The sequence below is a fragment of the Meles meles genome, chromosome 1 (assembly GCF_922984935.1).
Source record: "Meles meles chromosome 1, mMelMel3.1 paternal haplotype, whole genome shotgun sequence".
Lineage (NCBI taxonomy): Eukaryota > Metazoa > Chordata > Mammalia > Carnivora > Mustelidae > Meles > Meles meles.
Window position 1 is genome coordinate 2904334 of NC_060066.1, and position 22302 is coordinate 2926635.

At 50.3% G+C, this 22302-nt stretch overlaps 1 protein-coding gene across 26 annotated transcripts in view; it reads left to right on the plus strand.

Annotated features, from left to right (window-relative positions):
* Positions 1-22302, plus strand: part of PTK2 (protein tyrosine kinase 2) — a 245726-nt gene that overhangs the window by 107278 nt on the left and 116146 nt on the right. For all 26 annotated transcript variants that reach the window (XM_046001796.1, XM_046001805.1, XM_046001597.1 and 23 more), the window contains 2 exons: positions 8930-9009; positions 10993-11055. In XM_046001796.1, coding sequence (XP_045857752.1) covers positions 8930-9009; positions 10993-11055 — 143 coding nt within the window. The remainder of the gene's footprint in view (positions 1-8929; positions 9010-10992; positions 11056-22302) is intronic.

Sequence of the window (22302 nt, forward strand, 5' to 3'; positions counted from 1 at the left end):
ACATTGCTGCTATAAACATTCGGGTGTATGTTCCCCTTCGGATCCCTGCATTTGTATCTTTAGGGTAAATACCCAGTAGTGCATCGCTGGGTCATAGGGTAGCTCTATTTTCAACTTCTGGAGGAACCTCCATGCTGTTTTCCAGAGTGGCTGCCCCAGCTTGCATTCATATTTTGTAAGAACTTGAGTGTGGAAATTTTCACCGAGTTCAGGGATAAGTTATCTAACAGAAGCCTCAGAGTTAAATGACACCCATTGTATAATTTTTAAAATCTTTTTTCTATTGACGAAAATATGTAAGATGTATACATATATGTGTATGTATATTTCCACTGAATTCCAGGCTAAATGGATCCATTTTTAAGGGGCCCAGAATTTGATAACCTTGATTCTTTTTGGTTATTTAGTTTGGTAACACCCAATATGTGTATGCTTCTGTGGGGTGTGACAGTACTAGCGTGAGTGCCCGTGATGCTAGGCCCATATGAAGAGAACATGCCTGTTGTCTCCTGGTCCCTGTCCCTGTCACACCCCCCTGCCGCCCCCTCACTCCATGCAGGCAGCCGTGGTCCTGTGTGTCCATCATCCCCTTGCTTACTTCCCCTTGCAAGTTGGTCACATTTTACAGTGAGTGTGTGTTTGATTCTGGCCTAAGGTACGAGCTGCCCGAGACCTCCCCCGAGTCCTCTGCGTTCCCTCAGCAGACTGACTCGGGTTTGCATATTGTTTTGTATGTTATCCAGCTCAGAGAAGCATTCCGGAAGACTAAAAAATGTGTGATTCTGCGCTTTTAGTTGTTTTCAGTGAGCAGTCTCGTCAGGACATTTGGTCCACTGTGTTGGTGGAAATGGAAGTTATCATAAGGCTATTTAAACATGGATCCGTTTGGTTCATTTCCAGAATCATTTTGAACTGCGGTTAGAGACTGCGGTTCATTTGATGCTAGTCCAGATTTGTTTAGACCTGTTTCAGCACCTCCCACCTGCTGAGGTCGTTTCAAGGTTCTGGTTTTGCTGGAGGAGAACGTGTCTTCTGTGAGCGTTGGGTACGGAGTGTGACGAACACCCGTGCATTCGAGGTTGTTGGCGGTGTTGTTCAGGCTCCTGTGTGGCTGGGATTCGTTTTTCCTGTTTCTGGGCATGGGTCAGGCCAGGGAGCGTTCTCTCGCGGAGCTTGGATGTTTATTATTGCTGTTGAGAAGTTGGCTGTCATCCTGTCTTTGAAGGTGATCTGCCCTTTCTCTCTGGCCAGCTTGAAGACCTTTCCTTTGTCCTTCGTGTTCTGCAGTTTTGTTACAATCAAGTGTGGATCTCCACTCATTTCTTCCTGCTTGGTCTGTGATGTCTCCCTGTACCTGGGGGCTCATCTCTTTTCATCAGTTCTGGAAATGTCTTAATGATTTTGACTCGGACCTTGCCTTTCCTCCCTTCTTCGTGAGGCCTCCATGCGGGTCCACGTTAGAACCTCTCCGGCTGCCCTCCCTGTGCATCCACTTCCTTCTCCTGTCTCGGCACTTTGTCCCGCTGGGATCTGTAATTCAGGTAAACCTGTCACATCACCGCCAGCTCTTCTCAGCCACGACCAGCTTGGATGGGTAATGCATGTGTTGAGTTTTTATCTAGCATGTTTTCAAGTTTTGTGTCCCTTCCCCCTTTAAGAAAGTCCACCAGGCCATCATTTATGGCTCTTAACTGTTTTCTGATTTTTTTGCCTTTTATTTCTGTACCATTTCTTGTAGAGGTAATGTCTCTTCTGAATTATAACATCCAAAATTCTTGGGCCTCACGTCTGTTGCTGCTGGCTTACACTCTTAGTTGACCCGTTTTAGAATATTCTGGAAGATATTAATCAGCACACTCTAAAAATAAACTGGAATCTTATTATAACCCTATTCACTGTAGATCAGAAGTTATAAAACTGAGTTTTGACGCTAAAGCTAATGACTCATTTTAAAACAAGGGAAGTATGTCTAACCCCGAAATCAAACTTTTCCTTTGCCATATAACATTTTATTCCTCTTCATCTCTCTGAAATCTCATTTCGGAAAGAATTGCATTTGATTGGCAACCTTTTGCAAATAATGGTGGCCGTTATGAGAAGAGCGAGGCCCGTGTTTGGTCAAGAAGTTGTCATATGAACTCAATTTGTATCAATGTAGAACTTCTATACAAATCGTTTGGCACTCGAAATTTTCAGCCCTTGGGAAGCGTGGGTCAGATGTGGAGTTCCCATTGTTTTCTCCTACAGATACTTTAAGATTAAAATGAGTACAGCTGACCCTTAAGCAATGTCGGGGGTGACGGGTGCTGACCCCCTGCACGGTCATAAATCCATGTGTGACTTTTGACCCCTTCCCGAACTTAACTACTAATAGCCTAGCCTTGATCAGAAGTAATCTCTAGTAATAATGTAGTCAATCAACACATATTTTGTATGTTGTATGTGGTTATATACAATATTCTTACAGTAAAGTAAGCTAGAGATTAAAAAATGTCATTAAGGAGGTCGTAGGGAAGAGAAGATACATTTACAGGTCTGTACTGTGTTTATTTAAAAAAGAAACCATGCGCGAGGGGACCCCGCAGTTCAAACACGTGTTTCCTGTGTTACCTGCGTCGCCATCCGTCCTGTCCTGGACACATCACCTGTAGCATAATTATGACTGACTTGACAGAAGGCATTCCGGCAGGGAGTTGAAAGGAGACACCAAGGTGGGAGCTGTCCCTCACCCTGAGGAGTAGAATCTGGGAGTGCCTGGGGAAGTACTGAAGTACCAGGATGTGTGGTTTCTTGTTCCTGTGATTTTTATTCAAATTTTTTATCTTTACAAGTTTTTATTCAGATATTTGTATTGTCAGAAATTGATTTCCTTATCTGTATTTTCTTGGCTATAAAGCGTTCTGTCAGTTGAAACAGTTTGAAATGGCAGCTCCGTGTGGGAGATTTTTTTAATTTTTTATTCTTCTAATACCTGACTTTTTCTTTAACATTTTAATTTAATTTTATTTTTTCAGTGTTCCAAGAGTCATTGTTTATGCACCACACCTGGTACTCCTTGTAATACATGCCCTCCTTAATACCCACTACCAGGCTTACCCATCCCCCCACCCCACCCCCAAAACCCTCTGTTTGTTTCTCAGAGTCCACAGTCTCTCATGTTTCATCTCCCCCTCCAGTTTCCCCCAACTCACTTTTCCTTTCCTTCTCTATATTATCCTTCTCTGTATTATTCCTTATTCTCCACAAGTAAGTGAAACCGTATGATACTTGACTCTCTCTGCTTGACTTGTTTCACTCAGCATAATCTCTTCCAGTCCCGTTCATGTTGCTACAAAAGTTGGTTATTAATCCTTTCTGATGGAGGCATAATACTCCGTCGTGTATATGGACCACATCTTCTTTATCCATTCATCTGCTGAAGGGCATCTTGGTTCTCTCCACAGTTTGGCGACCGTGGCCATTGCTGCTGTAAACATTGGGTACAGACGGCCCTTCTTTTCTGTGTCTTTGGGATAAATACCCAGTAGTGCAATTGCAGGGTCATAGGGAAGCTCTATTTTTAATTTCTTCAGGAATCTCCACACTGTTTCCCCAAGTGGCTGCACCAACTTGCGTTCCCACCAACAGTGTAAGAGGGTTCCCCTTTCTCCACATCCTCTCCAACACACGTTGTTTCCTGTCTTGCTAATTTTGGCCGTTCTAACTGGTGTCAGGTGGTATCTCAATGTGGTTTTAATTTGAATCTCCCTGATGGCTAGTGATGATGAACATTTTTTCATGTGTCTGATAGCCATTTGTATGTCTTCTTTGGAGAAGGGTCTGTTCATGTCTTCTGCCCATTTTTTGACATGATTATCTGTTTTGTGTGGGTTGAGTTTGAGGAGCTCTTTATAGATCCTGGATATCAGTCCTTTGTCTATAGTGTCATTTATGAATGTCTCCTCCCATTCTGTGGGTTGCCTCTTTGTTTTGTTGACTGTTTCCTTTGCTGTGCAGAAGCTTTTGATCTTGATGAGGTCCCAGAAGTTCATTTTTGCTTTTGTTTCCTTGGCCTTTGGAGACATATCTTGAAAGAAGTTGCTGTGGCTGATATCGAAGAGGTTACTGCCTATGTTCTCCTCTAGGATTCTGATGGATTCCTGCCTCATGTTGAGGTCTTTTATCCATTTCGAGTTTATCTTAGGGTATGGTGTAAGAGAATGGTCACATTTCATTCTTCTACATATCGCTGTCCAGTTTTCCCAGCACCATTTATTGAAGAGACTGTCTTTTTCCCACTGGATATTTTCTCCTGCTTTGTCGAACATCATTTGACCGTAGAGTTGAGGGTCCACATCTGGGCTCCACTCTGTTCTGTTGGTCTGTGTGTCTGTTTTCGTGCCCGCACCACGCTGTCTTGAATACCTGACATTTTCAGTGTGGGAATTGTCAGTTGTCCTTTTTCCCCCAAAAAGGTAAAATACGTATAGGTCCAAGTCTGACTTGTTCGACGGTCTGTCCTGTGCGTATCTGATGGACTGAGTACTGGACTTTTCATCTGCTTTTGTCACTTACGTGTGTTTCGAGAAGTGCTCATGGTATTGAGGAAGTAGGTAGACCTCGCTCACTTGCTCTGTTCGACACATTTCTTGGTCATCCCTCTCTACGAAAGACTGTAGGAACGGGAAGGCAGTATACATTTGCCTTCAGCCCACCTCTTGGACTTGGTCAGACTCTCACACTGGTAGGAACACTCTGGGCGTGGGACCCCCAGAACCAGCCTCAAAGCTGAGTCACTCACTAGGAGGATTTACAGAACTTGGGTTGTTTGATTCTCTCGCAGAGTAAGAAGAAAAAAACCTCATGAATATAAACAGTTCTTGCCACAGAAGGATGTCCAACACACCCTGTTTCTCGAAGTAGGAAATTCATATCAACACGGATGCAGATTAATTTGAAAAACCAAACACGGGACTTCTGGTGGCTCAGATGGTCAGCGCGACTCTTGGTTTCGGCGCGGGGCGTATCTCAGGGTTGTGCGATGGCCCCACGTCGGGCTCTGTGCTCAGCATGGGGTCTGCTGGGGTTCTCTCTCCCCCGCGGCCCTCCCCTGCTCGCACACTCTCTCTCTGAAACAAATAAATAAAATCTTTAACAGCAAGCAAACCGAACACCAGCTCTCAGAGGTCTTCTCTTGGAAGACGCGTGCTCCCGGGCTGCACGTGGGGACAGCGCACGGCAGCTGTCTGCGGCATAAAGAGACTGCGACATGACGCCAGGCGAAGCGGGCGGTGTGCGGGAAGTCATTTCATGAGCCCCTGCGGGGGACAGGGGGCGGGATGTGCTCCAGACCCACCCTGCGTCGTCTTCCCGCGGAGGAAGACTATGGTCTTTGCTGTGGGAGAGTTTGCAGGCGATGTGGCCACACGCCGTAGGGTCGGCCAACTGGTGCTTGAGTCCTCACTTACAACACTCGCTGTGTGACCATGGGTGACCTGACTTCCCTGATCTTTCTGTATAAAACGGGACGACTAACCCCCGCCTTGAAGACTTGTTGTAAAGATTGCAAATGATGTCTGTGACAGCGCGGGGCCTCGGCCCTGGCAGGCGCTCCTGAAATCCGGGGCAGCCCCTCTGCTGTCGCTCTCATTCTCTCTAGGCTTGTTCTAAGCCTTTTTTTTTTTTTTTAATTTTATTTATTTATTTGACAGACAGAGATCACAAGTAGGCAGAGAGGCAGGCCGGGGGTGGGGGGGAAGCAAGCTCCCCGCTGAGCAGAGAACCTGATGCGGGTCTCGATCCCAGGACCCTGGGACCACGACCTTCGCCGAAGGCAGAGGCTTTAACCCACTGAGCCACCCAGGCGCCCCTTGTTCTAAGCCTTTAAGTTGGGGGCAGTGGTGCTGTCCTCTCACGGCGGTGCTGTGGGCTCCAGGACACGTCGCATACACGTAGGTCTGCTGGCCAGGGAGCACGGTGTGCTTACTTGAAGCAGTTTTATCCACGTACGCTTAAATTCTAATAAATTGCGTTCATTTCACAGACGAAAGGCAGTGAGTTTCGCTGGAAGTCAGTAGGAGATGAAAGGCAGTCAGAGATGTCTTAGAGAGATGAACACGGAGCGTAGTGGAACCCCGAGTCCTAAAGAAAGATGCCTGAGCACAGCTTTGGTCTGTGAACGTGCGTGGTGGTGTTGGAGAACGTCATCTGCGGAGGGGCTGGCAGGAATGTGGATGGGGTTCGCCGTCTGTGCTCCTGCAGACACGGGCTGCCCAGGGCTTGGGGTAGGGATGTGGGGAGCCGAGGGTCCGTTGAGCGGCTTTGTGTGGGGTCAGTCCACTTTGCAGGGCGCATGGATCACTTCAGGCCGTGGCGCTCTTGCTGAGCGCCGAGAGAAGTGCACTGTTGATCTAGGAGAACAACGCCTAGAGCTTTCAGGTCATGTTCATAATGGGGGTTTCTGCATAATTGCCATTTCCTCTCTGTGCATTTTTGCAACTAATGTGCATTTGGTTTTGATGAATGAAATAAAGTATGTGATTACGTTTTCCCACCTGTGAAAAGTGCTTAAAAATTGTAATTAATCTTTAAGATAATTTTTTTTTTTTAAAGATTTTATTTATTCATTTGACAGAGAGAGATCACAAGTAGACAGAGAGGCAGGCAGAGAGAGAGAGAGGGAAGCAGGCTCGCTGCTGAGCAGAGAGCCCGATGCGGGGCTCGATCCCAGGACCCTGAGATCATGACCTGAGCCGAAGGCAGCGGCTTAACCCACTGAGCCACCCAGGCGCCCTAAGATAATTTTGTAATGATGAAATTTACTCAGCAGGTAATTGATATTCTGCTGTGGTTTCTTTGAAGTCCTAAGCGAACCATAAACTAAGATCGACTGGTTCAGTCAGAACAACTGTGCTATTTCTCTGACTCATGGAAATGCACATCTTGTTGTACCTCGTGTGCCTGTATTTTTGTGTGCGGTAATAAACCTACTTAGGATGCAAAAGCTTAGCTTTGAAGTTTGTATCTATTTTTTGCTATATAGGAGAGAGGGCCAGTTGAAGTATAAACAAAATGATTCTAGGATTAAAGCTTTTTACTTAATTTAGTGGATTGAGTAAACCAGTTCCACTGAATCAGTCTTAAATACCTAATATGTGTAAACAATAGAAATTACTGTTGCTTTCGTACATGAAAAATGATATTTACAGAGGTACCCAAACCCCAATTTGAAGACATTATTCATTCATTCATTTCCTCAGTCATTCTGTTAATCAGTGTTATTAACCGCCTAGGTCTAGGTGCTAATGCAGAAAATAAGGCCAAGGTGTTGAGAGGAAATGTTGAGATCCGAAATAGCGTGTGGTTGCCCATGGCCAGGTGACTGGTCGTCACTCCTCCCCAAGACAAAGGAGTGCGTTGGCAAGTACGGTGCACATCGTGTGCTCGATTCTTGGTGCACTGGAGAGGATATTCCCTTCTGAGGACTCTCATGCTCACGGTAGGGAAGAAGGTGGTGAACTGGCGGGAGGAAGTGTGGATCAGTGTGTTGGCAAACTTCCTAGGCGAGCGCTGCCGAGCGGCTGGGCAGGTTCAGCCGGCCACTGGCAGAGCTCGTACTACACTCGGGTTTCTCTAGTCACTCAGCAGTCAGCGCGGCGAGGGGGGTGGCCGGCTTGTTTCGGCAGGCGCTGCTTTTGTCAGGCAGGTAAAGGGCTCGCGAGAGCCTGGGAGGTCGGGGGTCTTTGCAAGGGAAGGTCACGACGATGACGTACGTGGTGTAAGCTCGGCAGAGTTGATCGGGGGTTGGACGTCTTTTGAGCAAGTGAGCTGACAGCTCGGAGGTAGACGTTGATGAACAGGGTCTTTGGAGTTTTGTTCTCGGGCAGAGGTTGACACCCCTTTTCTGTGACGGGCCCGAGAGTCAATACTTTAGATCTGAGCGCTAAGAGACACAATCAAGGGTGTTTGAAATCCTTCCATAGTACAGGACAAGACAGGTTTGCACGAAATGGTGTATCGCCGAAATCCGTGCTACAGGAATGGAGTGTGGTCTCCGTGACACAGAGCTGCTGTGGGGAATAACGGACCTCCTCGGGACCGGCCACACGTCCCCGACTGGGGCTCAGAGTGGCGCTCCCTGTGGCCAGGTCTGTTGCGCGTGTTGCTCCCTTAATGCCGCTCGAGAAGGAGGTCTGCTGTGTTTCGTCTCGGGAAGTGTCTTCTTCCTGTCACATGCTCTCAGGTCAGCCGGCAGTGCGCCACTCACTGTCACCGAGCACAGCCGTTCCTCAGAAGGTGCTTGCGGACTTCTTCTGGATTCTTCTCTTTTTCCCGATTCAAATTCGATTTAATTAGCATAGAGAGTCTTACTAGTTTCAGAGGTAGAATTTAGTGAGTCGTCAGTCGCTTGTAACACCGGTCGGTGCCTATTCCAAGAGTCTCCTCGTTACCTTGGATTTTACACGTGTTGTGACCTTGCAGATGCTCACGTGCCGGTGGTGGTGAGGTGGGACGTGCTCGTTGCAGAGTTATGTGGGTTTGGGAATCTGTAAGTTTCCTTTGCCCTTGCCACGGGGGCCCAAAGAATGCTGGGGGACTGTAGTTTGAGTTGAGAAAATACATCCACTGCAGATTTGCTTGGAACTGGAGATCTTCCTTCCTGCTTTCCCTGGTGACAGCGTGGGGCGCAGTGTCTAAAGCCGCTTGTGATTCAGATGACGTTGTTGCTTCTTAAGGTTTAAGTGCTCTTGGATTAGATGAGTTTGCAGTGAGAGTCCATTTTATTTCCGTAGCTGTTCTTGGTGTTACTCATTTTTATATCCAGCGTCTAGTACAATTACTGGCCCGGTGTCTGGTGGATGTGAAGGGCACCCTGGAAGCAGTCGTGGAATGAGCGACTCTGCCGCGTGCCCTGCTAACGCCGCACTGTCTCCCCGTTCTTCTGTTGCAGGTGAAGAGTGACTACATGTCAGAGGTAGCTGACCGCGTGGACCAGGACATTGCTCTGAAGCTGGGCTGTCTGGAAATCCGGTAAGGTGCTAACCGGGGGCTGGGGGCTTTGCTGCTCCGTGGCGTTCTTTAGTTTGGGACATCATCCAAGTATTTTCTTTTTCCTCATAAAGATTATTCAAAAAATACTGAATAAAATTTGAGTAAAAATTGGAGATTTTGAATTAGGTTGTCAGTGTAACTTAGAAATCGTAGGATCCTTTAAAATGATATTTCATTGCATTTAGAGCTGGAATGATTGACGAGCGTGCACATGTGTGAGCAGGTCTGAAAGTGCTCCTCAGTAATCTCCTGGGGGTCATGCAAGTGACCTGTGTCACTGGGGTCCCAGGTGCTCGACACGCGCCACAGGTGGGGAGCGGCTAGCGCACAGCATTTGAATGGAAGCGTAAGTAGCCACATGCAGCCGGTGGCTGCCGTGTTGCAGCGCCATGGGAAATGGAAATCTGAGAATGTCGTTCTTAATTCTGATAATATTTGTCCCCGGGTGTCATACGCTATCTTCTATGCTAGCATGTTAATTTTGAAGGAAAGAGTACTTTACCTTTTTCAGGTGTGATTACAATTAAAATGTACTCCGGGCTGCTAGTTTAAGATGAGTTGGTTAAGCTAGCCACAGTTTGATAATGTATGCTCGGAACAGTTAGAATTTCCCCCCAAGGTCGCTATTTTTTATACTGCCCGGGGCTGATACATACCAGTCCCTACAAGGACCCGAGGATAGTTAGAGTGTCACTCTCAAGTCTTCATCAAAATTTGTGTTCAGCCTTAATTCTGTTTCCCAGCAACAGAAATCATCCCGCACTGGTCTCTTCTGTTCCTGTCCTGCCCCTGAGCCCTCACAGCTCTAGGCAGAAAGCGTCCTTGGCCACCCCTTTCTGCCTCCAGACAGTGCTGCGTGGGCTTATCTGGGGATGGGGTCAGAAAGCACGAGCTGTTGGGCCAGAGGCACTGGGACCACCCTGGGTTCTCGGTACCTTTCCTGCTCCTTCCCACATGGGCCTCCTGTGCTGTGTTTATCCCTCCCTCTGCCCCATGCAGCATCCCTGACTTCATTGTGAAGTGAAGGGCTGCGGGAGAAGCCTGATGGTGCGGCCTCCCCTGCAGGCCCCTCCTTCACCCCCCACCTCCGCATGGGGAGAAAGTAAGAAAACCAACCTGAGGGACCCTTTGGGGGCCCTCTGTAGTTTTTCATCTAAATCTACTACTTGCATTTTGAGTAGACCAAAGAAAAAGCCAAACAAATTTAAAAAGCAAAGCCAGTATTTATAGTATTAGAGACAGGTTTGAAACGGAGTCTCATCCTCCTGTTATGTAACTTGAGATGACGTGTCCTACCCATGTGTCCCAAGGCAGCTCCAGCCGGTGGTGTCCTTCTGCCGGGTACCGTGTATGTGCAGAGAGAATCCGGCCCATGGGCGGCAGGTTCTGTAGAGAGAGGACCTGGCTCCCGTGGGGCCCGACATGGCTTGACTGGGTAGTGTGGAGTGAGGGGGAAGTCCAGACGATGAACGTTCAGAGCGGTGGACAGCGCTGCCCAGGCCGGAGCCTGCCCACTCCCTGCACAGCCTGCCCTGATGATTCTGTCACACATCCCTGCACTTGCCCTTGGTGACACGTGGCCCTGCAGGAGTCAGTGTACTTGCTGCTCGCCTGGAGGAGGCTGGTGTCCTCGCAGCCGTCCTGCTCGTGCAGGCTGTCACCGGGAGACACGCACAGCCACCAGCAGTCGCAGCTAAGCTCCTTACACCTGGAGTCTTTGTCTCGTCCTCACGGAGAGCCACACCTGATTCTCACTCAAGGAGAAAGCAAGCTCGTCCAATAGGACGGAGCGTGCGTTCACTGCTCTCTGCCTCCCAGGGGCTTGGGAGTCACCGCTGGGGTCAGGTTCGTGTTCGTTACAGCACAGCAGGGTGTCTGTGGCCGAGCCGCAGCGCCGTTTCCGCTGAGCAGCACGGACGGTCCTTACACGTGTGTGTCAATGTGTGTCTTCCCTGGTTTTAGGCGCTCGTACTGGGAGATGCGAGGCAACGCGCTCGAGAAGAAGTCCAACTACGAAGTGTTGGAGTAAGTACCCCCCGCCCCAGCAGCACCGCGTGCCCAGCAATAGGCCAGCCTTCAGGCCGCGGTATTAGTTTGCCTAAAGTTAAATCCCAAACCCCAAATGCTGCCATTTCTAGAACAGTTGCATCTGGGAGAAGGAAAGTTTTCATGAGCAAAGAATTCCAGCGACAGTAACTGTACGCACAGACATTTTCACTTGTTGGCCAGCACCTCTGAGCTGACCGTGTGGCGTCAGCACGGACTGCCGTCGCCAGCTTTAATCGTGTCGGGAGGAAGTCTCTCTTCCAGTTCGCATCGGATGCAGAACTGCTGATTCAGTTACTACTCACATTCCCCGTTGATGTTCCTGTAGGGTTTTCACAGGTGGAGATGCGTGACTCACTTGTTGCTCATGGAACAGGATGTTTAGAGAAACGAAATTTTTCGGATCATGGAATTAGTTTGTGTATTAGAGTTTCCCATCAGGTTGTCTTACGTGCATATCAGCATGCTGGAGCTTAGGTCTGGGGAGGCGGAAGTTCTGTACTGCATCGTGTTGGTGATTCATGCAGCAAAAGAGAGTTGATGTTTAAGTCCCAGGAAAGGTCCGCTGGAGTTTCCTGGGGAATAGTGGCGCATCTGGCCAACACTCACCTTTTCTGGCTGTACTCTTACTGAGCTCCTGGTGGTTTGGGGAGATACACAGTAAACTGGGGACGTAAAGTCAAAGGGACCCGTCACCACTCTGCTGTGAGAGCAACTTCGGCTGCAGATCACCCCAGAGTCACGTTCCGTAGAATGAGTCCTGCCCTTCAGAGGATGGTGTCGAAGTCGTGACGCCACTAACCACCGAGACAGAAACCGCCAGCACTCCCTGTAGCATAGATTCTCTTCGCGACTGTCGCACTCTTCACCTGCCGGACTTGGTGCTCAGACGCACATCACCGGCATTGAGGAGACCGTTGGAGAGCTTGTCTCAGGTGACGCTGGGCTTGTCCTCAGTTCACATGAGGTTCAGGATAACAGGAGGAGTTTTCCCTGTTTGGTTGTTTGGTCAATTATCTGTTCCTTTGTCCATTGATTTCTTTACTCATTAGTTCACTAACAGACGTTACCGAGCGTGTGCCGAGCTGCTGGCAGCCAAGTGCTGGGTATTCGGAGATTCATAATCCGAAACGCTCACCCTCAGGAAGCTTCCAGTGAGCAGGGAGACTCAGCTGGGTGAGCAGGGCTGTAGAACAGTGTGCCCAGGGGCTGAAGCGGAGGTGCCTGGGGGTAGGGGGCTGTCGGGAACACGGTCCTTGATGTCCAAGGTGGTTTCACAGGGGGACGTGGTCTCCCCGAGTCTCGAAGAAAGCATGTGGGCAGGTGGGGGGAGCTGCCTGGGAAGAGGGATGAGACTTTGAAGGCACAGAGACACGGAAGTGAGGGTAGCAGCTAGAAAACTGTCCATGCATTGTGAGGGCCATGTCAGCAATAGCCCACTGCTCTCCAGGAGCCTCTGGTCATTGGCCGTGGCTGTCTCCTGGGCCATCCACAACCTAGAAAGTGGTGTGAGGAGCTCTGCGACTGAGAACGCCCATGTTCCCGGGACTGGGGTTTTATTAAACAAGGCTGGAAAAGGGAAGCAGGGAACCAGGACACCCCTGCATCCCTCCTGCCCACTCGAGAAGGGGCGAGGCTGTGTCGTGGGCACGGCAGCATTGGCAGCGAGTGGGGTGGCGGTGGCCGAGCTGGGGTCTGTGTGCCGGCTGGCTGCTGAGACTTGTGTTCTGTCCTGGGCCACTAGGGACGCCACTCACAGGACGAGTTTCTGTTGGGAACCGGGGAAGTTGTTGGAGCCTGTTGAATTTCAGTTCTGGGGGAACGTGCATGGTTTTTCAATGAAAAGGAAGGAGAAATGTGGATTTATTTTACATTTTTAAATCGCTCATACCAGTAGCATTAAAGTCTTCCGTGGTCCCCCGTGCCTGGTTTCTAATGTCATTCATCAGTGAAAGGAAGCAGGGCTCCTTTGGAAAGTGCCTGATGCTGGCGGTGGGGGGCAGGGGGTACGGGAGGGGCCTGCGCATCTTGTGCCGGAAGGGAGGAAGTGCTCGGTCAGCTCGGGGCGAGAGCACCTGCAGGGCCTAAAGCCGGAATCATTTGAGCCACAAAGTGAGCGAGTGGTTTTAGCTTAGAACCCGGGGTGCAGAGCAGATACCCGGGAGGCCCTACTCGTACCCGAGTGAACGCATGAGAAGTGACAGGTCTCCCCCACAGAAGAATTCGACGTAGTTTATGCAGATGTGACCACGAAGGGGGCAGAGCCTAAAATCCCACCTTAAAGGATGGCTGTACTTGGAGACTAGTGCAGGACCGTGGGGGGGCAGTCAGCGGGCCGGCCACCCCACCTCAGCTAGATGAGCAAGGTCGGCCTCAGCAGTGACAGGCCACACCCAGGCCAGGTGCCCTGGCTGGGGTCAGTGGAGAAGGCCACTTCACCTCTGGTGGCTTCCTCTCCTATACCCATAACCCCAGTCTCATCATGGGAAGCACAGATAATTCCTCGTCGAGGGACATTATTCAAAATACCAAACCAGTACGCCTTCAGACTGTCACGAGGGTCCAAAACAAGGAAAATCTGAGAAGCTGACGGAGCCAAGAAGAGCCTGTGGAGCCGTGATGACTAAGTTGGATTCTGAACCAAAGATGATGTAGAAAAAGGAATGAAATCTGAATGAGGCACAAGTCAGTGTTGCAGTAGGAATTGTGGCCGATGTGCCGTTCGTGATGGGGGCTAGGAGCGGGAGGGGACCTGGGCGCGGGACACCCGTGGGGCTCTCTACTACGTCTCCAGCATCTCTGGACAGCTGAGACTATGCTACAATAGTCTGTCTCCATTTAAAGAGAAATGATACGGGAATGGAGGTGAAAAGCCGGTGGGGAGATAGGGGTGACGATCTCGAGAGTTCCAGCCCGTGGTGGGCGGTTCCGTGAAGCCCGAGAAGGACCTGGGTGACACGTCACCTGGCAGTTAGCGACGGGACGCCAGAGCACCTGTTGGCGTCCTTCGGGTCACCGTGAAAGCCTGTCCTGTTGCCGCGAACTGTATCCCGCCCTGTCCCTGCGAGGCCACAGCAGGAGCTGCGGTGTCACAGGGTGGAAGGAGCCAGGCGTGCGGGAAATACTGTAAAAGGACACGGAGCCCGAGGACAGCAGGGGCCCGAATGAAACCTCATGCGCCATGCACTGACGTGTTTGTGGCAGCAGGACAGAAGCAGGGATCCTTCGCGTGGGGGTGGGGGGTATGTTTGGAGAGAGGAGTCTTCAGGTGAAGCTCTGTTTGCGACGTGGGGCCCTGGCTGGCTCAGTCGCTAGAACATGCTGCTGTCGATCTCTGGGTCGTGAGTTTGAGCCCCACACTGGGTGTGGAATCTACTTAAAAAATTAATAAATTTAATTCAGAAAGAAAAGATCTGTTTGAAATGAAAGACAAAGACTGCATCAGAATTGGTGTAAATTTGGCTTATTTCTAGGGAATACAGAAATTGAGGCAATGGGAGAGGAGGTGGTGGGCAGAGGACAGACGCAGGCACTAATGGGTCGGGGTCAGTGAAGTGGAGAATGTGGGGGTTACTGTGCACAGGGGAGGGCCCGTATTATGGGAGAAATGGGTGCGGGGTGGTGTCATCACAGGCCTTCTCAGGGGGTGTGGGGGGAAGGCCGAGTTACCTGCAGTCTGGAGGCGGCTCTTGTGTGTTCTTACATAGGTGTGCTGTGTAAGTCAGCAGACATGCGAGAGAAGGAAAAGAAGGGCGGGTTTAAGAGGCTTACGGTCCCGGCTGTGACTGTGCTGGGTCTACCCTGCCCGTTCTACTCCCCACCCCCTGCCAAGGGTTCCGTGTAGCTGCGGATGTTGTGTGACTGTCCTCTCGCCACAGAGTGTCTGGTGTGGGGCCTGTTTGCACCGTGTCCCATTCTCAGTGTGTGCCTCCAGGGCCACAGAGAGGGCGGTGCTGATGCCTGCCTCAGTGTGCGGGGTCAGGGAGGCGACCGCGTGGAGAGCCGAACACAGTGCGGGCCCTGAGTGAGCCTCTGCCCTTGTTCCCCTTGTGATCGGGTCCAGAGGAGAGCTTGTCCCTCGCGCTGAAAACCAAACTGTGTAGCGTTACTTTGCAGTGTTCTTAAGAGAAAAGCACATAAAGGAATGTCAGAGTTCATCTGTTAACTTAATTTTGAGCCTTTTCAAATCATTTTCATTAGTTTACAAGGTAGTCATACATTCTAGCTGAGAAAATCGGAACAGAATCATCTGGTAAGATGGAACTCCCATCGGTTTGTGTCCAAACTTCGGTCATACTGAATAGCTCTACAGCCCCTCCCCTTTCGTTCCCGTGTGCGCATGCGGCAGGGCCGAGCGAGCTGTGACTGTGAACGTGCAGCCCGCCGCCTCCCGTCGGCCTGGTTCGGGGAGCCGTTCGCGCTGACCGAGCGCGTGCTGCATGTCACCAGTCCGTGCGGGGACGCTCTGGCCCCTGACAGCACGAGGCGGTGTCACCATGTTTCCTTGTTCGTTTTTGCCTGGTGACCAACGAATGAGAGCTTGTTTTGTTTGCTTTAGCTTGATTACTGTTGATATTGAAGACCTGCCCATATGTGGGCCGCCATGCAGATGCCTTTTTTAAATTTGGCTGTATTTTTTATAGTTTTTACATTTTATATGTTTTTCCTTATTAATATTAAGAGGTTTTTGTCATATTAACTGTGTTTGTCATATTTGTTCTGTATGTTCTTCCCAAGTTGGTCTTTGTCTGCTGTGATTATACGGCCCGTCATCACCCAGGACTTGTTCTTTCTTTCTTGTCAGTTTTTTTTTTAATGTAGTAAAATCTGCCAGTTATTTTCATTTTAGTTACGACATTCAAGACCTGTTTGTTCTCAAACTTTTGTGGAGTTATTTCTGTTTTCTCATCTCCAAAGATGCAGATATTTCCTCAAAGGTTTTCTTGGTAGTGGTTGATGGTCTATGCTAACAGCTTCTTTGGCTTTCGTGGAGACTGTCTTTATGGGCTGGTGTAAGACCATTTCTCTCCAGTAACGGACTGTAAAGACATTCAGACACACAGAAAGTTGAGAGAGCTGTGCCGTGAGCATATGTGTACCCGCCTGCCCCCTGAACTCTTCGGGTAACATCCTGCTGTGTTTGCTTCACGTGGCCGGTTTCTGAATGTTTCAGCGTGGTTTAAAAGTGCACTTTCTCTTCAGGCTGGTTAACGTCTGTTTTTCGTGGTTCTTTGTCTCTTGACATGTTAGTAAGTGAGAAGGCGTGTGTGTCCCTCGTGGGAGTGGCTGGGCCCGTTTCCTCCTGTGGGTCAGTTCGTGTTTGCTCTGTATTTGGGGTTTTTTCATAGAAACACACAGTGTTTTTATCTTCTTGGTTACTTGAACCTCATGTCCTTATTCAGTTACCCTCAGGCTTCCTAACCATACACAATTCCTTGTTTTGGGGGGACTTCTCGTCCCGAAGTTCACTTTGCCTTCTGGAGGTTAGCACTGACCAGCTTTCATTTTCTCTCCTTGTATTACTTCTTCTGTTCTTTCCTTTATTATTTTTCTTCTGTTAATTCCCAGTTTGTTACATCCTTGAACTTTTACGTGTGTCTCTTATAAACATCATAGAGCCGGATTTTGCAAATCCAGAACGTGTTTCTTCTAACTGGTAGATTTAATACGTTCGTACTTATTAAGATAAACAATATATTTGGACAGACTTGTTTTGTCTTTATTTTTGTTGTCCTTTTTTTCCCCCAAAACTTTGTTTTTTGGGGAGGGGATATCTGTGTGTGTGTGTGTGTGTGTGTGTGTGTGTGTGTGTGTGTGTGTGTGTTTTCTTTTCTACTGTTTATTTCTTAATGGGTTTTCTTATTCTAAATCTTCTTGTCTCGTGATTTGGAAATTTATAAACTATTTCTATTCTTTTACTAGTTACACTTACATTTTAACCTTCTGTATTAACTCAACCAAGTCTAGATCTTAACATTCTCTTCCCCCTCTTCTGGACACCCTCTCCGTACGTCCTTCCGGCTCGCACGCCGTTCCGCCGTGTGCTGGTTCTGTGTTTACTTCAGCCCCGCGCGTTAGATGTTGTTGTCGTAACCTGCAGACACGGTCGATTCCGCAGCACGGGCACCGTTTCACCTCTTGCACATCCCTGTGTCTGCCTCAGACCACCCTTCCCGCCTCCTTTGCCTTCAGACGCTGTACTTGCTCCACGCTCGAGAGATCGCCTTCCAGTACGGCTGCTGACCCATGCGCGGCCACTTCTGTGCGGTCACTCTGCCCCTTTAGACCGCTCCGTGGCTCTTCGGTCTCGCTCGTGCCTCCTTGCATTTTGTTCATGACCCAGCTTGGATCCGTGTATTTCATCTGGAAGGTGTTTGTGTCGTCGGCCCTGGAATCGTCCGCACTTGGACCTTTGTTGCTCTTACCCTGGTTTGTATTTTCCACCCATTTCTCCCTGTGATGGTGTCTGCGTCCTTCTCTAGATTTGCCCTCTGAGCCCTTCGTTCCCTCCTAAGTAGTCTCCGTCCTGCCTCACAGCTCATGTTTCATTTTACCATTGATACTTTTCGATTCAAGTTCATTTCTGGGGATGTGATCTGCTCTTCCCCATAGCCTTTTGTCGCGTGCTTGTGTGTGTGATGTGCCAGGAGTGTGTCCGTTGGCTCTTCCTCTGACTCACACAAGCCTCCAGGTGGCTTCAATCAGAGCTGGTGGACGGAGCTTGGACAGGCGGGGCTCCCCAGGGACTTCATGGAGAGCTGGGGTGAATGGCACAGCCGCAGCCTCCATCGGGTCCAGGCCCATCCCCCCATACACACCTCCAGACGGTGTCCCGTCCAGAACCCCGGAGCAGGTGCCCGCGGCCGGGGGTCCCAGGGCTCCTGACCCCCAGCACTCAGCACGGGCCAGGCCAGGTGCACAGGTCTGCTGTTTGTCGCCATGCTGCGTGAACAGTCTTCTCACTCAGCCTGCCTTCTGGTGTCAGCTTCCCTTTTTCTTACAGTGTATTATTTAGAAATTCTTTCGTATGTACCTTTGGTGGTAAAGTTCAGATTCTGATATCTTGAAAGGTAGCTTTACTGCATGAACAATTCTTGACTCATCGTGGTATTTTCTCGGTACTTTAAAAAGTCGTGGAGCTGTTCCTTCGGTTCTGTCTTCGCACACCGCTTTCGGGAAGGCTGGGGCCAGGGCTTTATACCTGTGCCCGCAGAGTGGGTCGCCCGGCTGAGCGGACTCTGGGCCTCCTGCCCTTGGAGCCACTTAGAAAGGTGTATATTTTCTAGTACAGAAAAGAATTCTACACAAATGCAGAGTATCGCTTGTTTCCTATTAGTTTATTTTAGGCTTCTCCTTTTCCTTGCCAGCCAAGAGAAAAATTGTGAAATAGTCCGCAGGATTGCCTAGTTTCTGTCAGAAAACTTAAAAAAAGACAGTCTTGGTTGTTTATAGCCTAATGACGATGCCCCTTCGACTTTACCGTGTTTCCGAATAACTGTTTTGAGTCACGCTGGAGAGAACTGGGCCGGCTTCTACAAGTGGGGAAAGCACTGTGGAGGGACTTTGGTAGTTTTTCTTTAAACTAAAGAGCTAGTCCTTCCATGTCTTTCTCCACTGGTAGAACCAGTGTGCCTTCTCTGTAGACAAGGAGAGACGTGTGGCGAATATGCCCCAGCCCCAGCCCCGGAACGCGGCCTCTTGAGGGTGCGCACCCCCAGGGAGCAGAGTGGCGGGCAGGCGGGTGAGACTCTGTGTGCGCCTTTGTGAGCAGAGGCGGGGCAGGGGAGGAAGGCACCTGCCGCAGGAGGTCTGCTCAGGTTTTAGGAAAAATGTTTCATACTCAAGCTAACAACTACATCGTGACAAAGACAGATTAACCAAAATAAGCTGTGATCCCGTTGAAGGAAGAATTTTACATACCCCTGATTCTTGTTTTAACCACTGACTTGTGTTGTGAAGTTACATGAGTTACTTCACCTTTCAGTTCTGCTCATTTCCTTATTACGTGGTTTGCTTTTTAAAGAAGAGTGTTTTTCATCATCTTTGCATGTGATGTATTCCTCTGTAGTTGTTTGTGTGCTCGTGTCTGTTTTCTGCTGCGACCGTCCGCATCGCTGACGGTGGGGGCGGGGGCCCTCCCGCTATTCCCATCGCCGAGCAGCGTCTGACGTTCATGTGTTGTTCTGAGGATCGGTATTTCTTGAAGGAAAAAAAAAAATGCATGATTTAAAATTACCTGAGGTTAGTTACAAGTTTGCACTGTTCTCATTTCTTCATTGTCTTCTAGTCGCAGTCTAGCGCTTTCTTGAGCTACCTGCCATCCATAAAGGAAGGTGCTGATGGCTTTGGCCCGAATCGACAGTGGCTTAACTGTTAGATCAAAGGTCCTTCCTCTTCCATACAGGACAAGCCTTAGCGGTCACTGGTCCTCGCCAGCAGAGAGCCAGGCCTCTCTTGTCCTGCCATCCCTGTGTCCGTAGCGTGGCCCCCTTCCTCCGGTGACCTAGGATGGCTGGTGCACTTTCCAGCCTCCCAGAGGAGGAGAAAGTGGGCGCCCTCTCTCTCCACCCCCGCAAGGACACAGCTGTGTACGTAGTACTTTCCCTTCGAGGGACATGGCCGAGTTGTAGTCACGTGGTCACGGCTGGCTACAGGAGAGGACCGCAGGGCTGTGCCAGGCCAGAAGGCAACTTCTTATTACCCGGGAGGGAGGAGAGCCTGCCACTCGGAAATGGATAGCAGCAGTCTGTACTGCGGTTAGAGAACTTCCTTCCATATTTATCAGTTTTTAAGAGGCTTAAGGCGTTTTAGAGGCTAAGTATGTCAGTGGTATTTTTATGTTAAAGATACTCAGGGTTTGGGGTAAGGGTGAGATGGGGATGCTGTATGAAAATGCACATTTTAGTTGTATTTTAACATCAGTTTTGGTTGCTCTTTGGCCTGGGCTTTAAATCTTTGAGGAATTATGTCCACGGAGTATTAGTCACCCAGAGCCAGCAGACGAGGCCGGGGTCTTCTCAGAAGTGGTGCCAAAGGGGAAATAAATTCATCTCTGACTTGAGAATTGACTTACTGTGAAGCTTCCTCCACACTCCGGTGTCCCAAGCCCGCTATGCTGGGGTCTGTGGACTTGGGTGCACGTGTGCAGGGCAGGGCCGCAGGCTGGGAGTCTGCAGGCAGCAGCCAGGGCACTCTGGAACGTTCGTCCTCTGTGTGGCAGAGCCTGGGTGTCCGGGAGAGGCTGCAGGGGGCGAGCAGTGCCGCCTGCCCGGGGGGCGGGAGTGTGTCTTCTCGCTGGGACGGCTGTCCGTGGGGAGCAGGCTGTGGAGGGGCAAGGCCTGGAAGCGGGGGGTTCAGCCTTGAGCCTGGGGGGCAGAGCTTGGAGCTTAACACTGTCCTCGTCAGTCAGCAGTGGTTCTGATAGTTCCTGGGAAGGACAGAGGTAAATTAAACGTTAATTAAGAGGACTCTGGTTACCGTTGATCACAGCGATCATTTCAAGCTTCAGAAACCCCGAGTCTCAACGAGCAGACGTGTGGGTTCCAGAGCCCCATTGTCTGACAGCACCTCTGGGAGTGGTTGTTGACCCCATGTCTCCCCTGAGGAAAGGGGGCGTGTGGGGATTGTCCTGCCCTGTCCCCCAGCGTGGGGCCTGGTGTGAGGAGGCAGAGGAGGGCAGCCTTGTTTTCTTCGAAGCTTCACATCAGAATAATTTGAACTCTAGAGACCAAAGGATAGAAACCCTTTCTGCCAACCCTGAGGGAAAAGCGGGAAGGGTAGTCCCCAGAAGCTCCCTGCTGTCGGGGACAGGCAGTCCCGGCTGAAGACTGCCGGTGTGACTCCCAGCTCCGTCCTGGAAGGTCCGCTGCCTGCTGCTGCCACGTGGTCCCGGGCCGCCCTCCTCCCGGCTGCGGGGCTCTGTCCCAGAGGTTGGGATGCTGCGCGGTCGTCCTGTGCCCATTGTGCCGGGTGGGCAGCTGATCCCAGCGTCCGTCCATCCCGCTCACCCCTGAGCTCACCGGGAGCCCTGGGCACCTGGCCCCGAGCGCTGGAGAGTCAGGGTGCCTGCCGCCCAGTGCAGCGGCCCACCGCGACGGGAACGTCCTCTCTGCCCCGGCCCGCGTGGCAGCTGCTCCCCCCTCTGCGGCCGCAGAGCCCCTGACATGTGGCCACCACCACAGGGACCTAGATTCTTCGATCGAGTGTAGCTGCCTTCAGCACATACGGCTTCCCAGGATCGCTGCAGTGAACAATACGGCTCTGGCCCGATGGGCACGTCCTGTCGGCTGTGCGTGGGTTTGCACGTCTCCTCGGAGTGCGTATGGGAGTCGAGCAGCCTAATGCTTGAGTTTGGGAATTGGGGTTTGTGGTCTTCTAAGAGTGTCACGTGGCTAGTTTCCTGTCCAGTGCGTTCACGGGAACTCAGGATCTACCCCTCGACAACTGTTTGTACAGAATGGGTTACCTTGTAATACAGTTCCAGTGGCCCTGCAGACATCCGGCCAGTACGTACTGTGTGACTCAGCTCACCTCGCGTCTGTGCGGAGTCCGGGCTCGGGCGAGCTGGACGGCACAGGAAGCGAAAAGATCTCCTGGTGCACATCAGAGGACACGCCGTCACCCGGTGGCACTGGCACGCTGGCACAGGCTGCCTGTCCCCGCTGCGCGTCCTAGCAGAGGCTGTAAGTTTGGTCGTTTCCCTAAAACTGAGCCCGGCGCCTGAGGTGCTGCTCGGGGACCCTCAGTGTCCCCCACCACGAAGCCCAACGTAGGTTGGCTTCCTGATTAAATTAACGGGTACGTGTTCTTGAATTTTTCTGATATTTTGTGTACTTTAGCCTTGTTTTTAGTTTCTCACTTGCCAGCTGTCACATTTTTTAAAGATTTTAAAAAACTTATTAGAGAGAAGAGAGCGAGTGGAGGCGGGAGGGGCAGGGAGAGAGGGAGCAGCAGACTCCCCACGGAGCAGGGACCCCCCCTAGATGGGGCTAGACCCTTACCTTGAGATCATGACCTGAACGGAAGGCAGATGCTTACCTGACTGAGCCACCCAGGTGCCCCAGGTGTCACGTTTAAAAGAGGTCTAACACATGGACAAATGTTATAAATCCATTGCTCAAAAACAGTTGGAAAAACTGAACTGTAGCATTCGTTGACCTTAGCTTTTTTTTTCTTTTTCCTTAATGGAGCTGTCTTCATCTTGGAAGTAAAAGTAACACCTAGAAA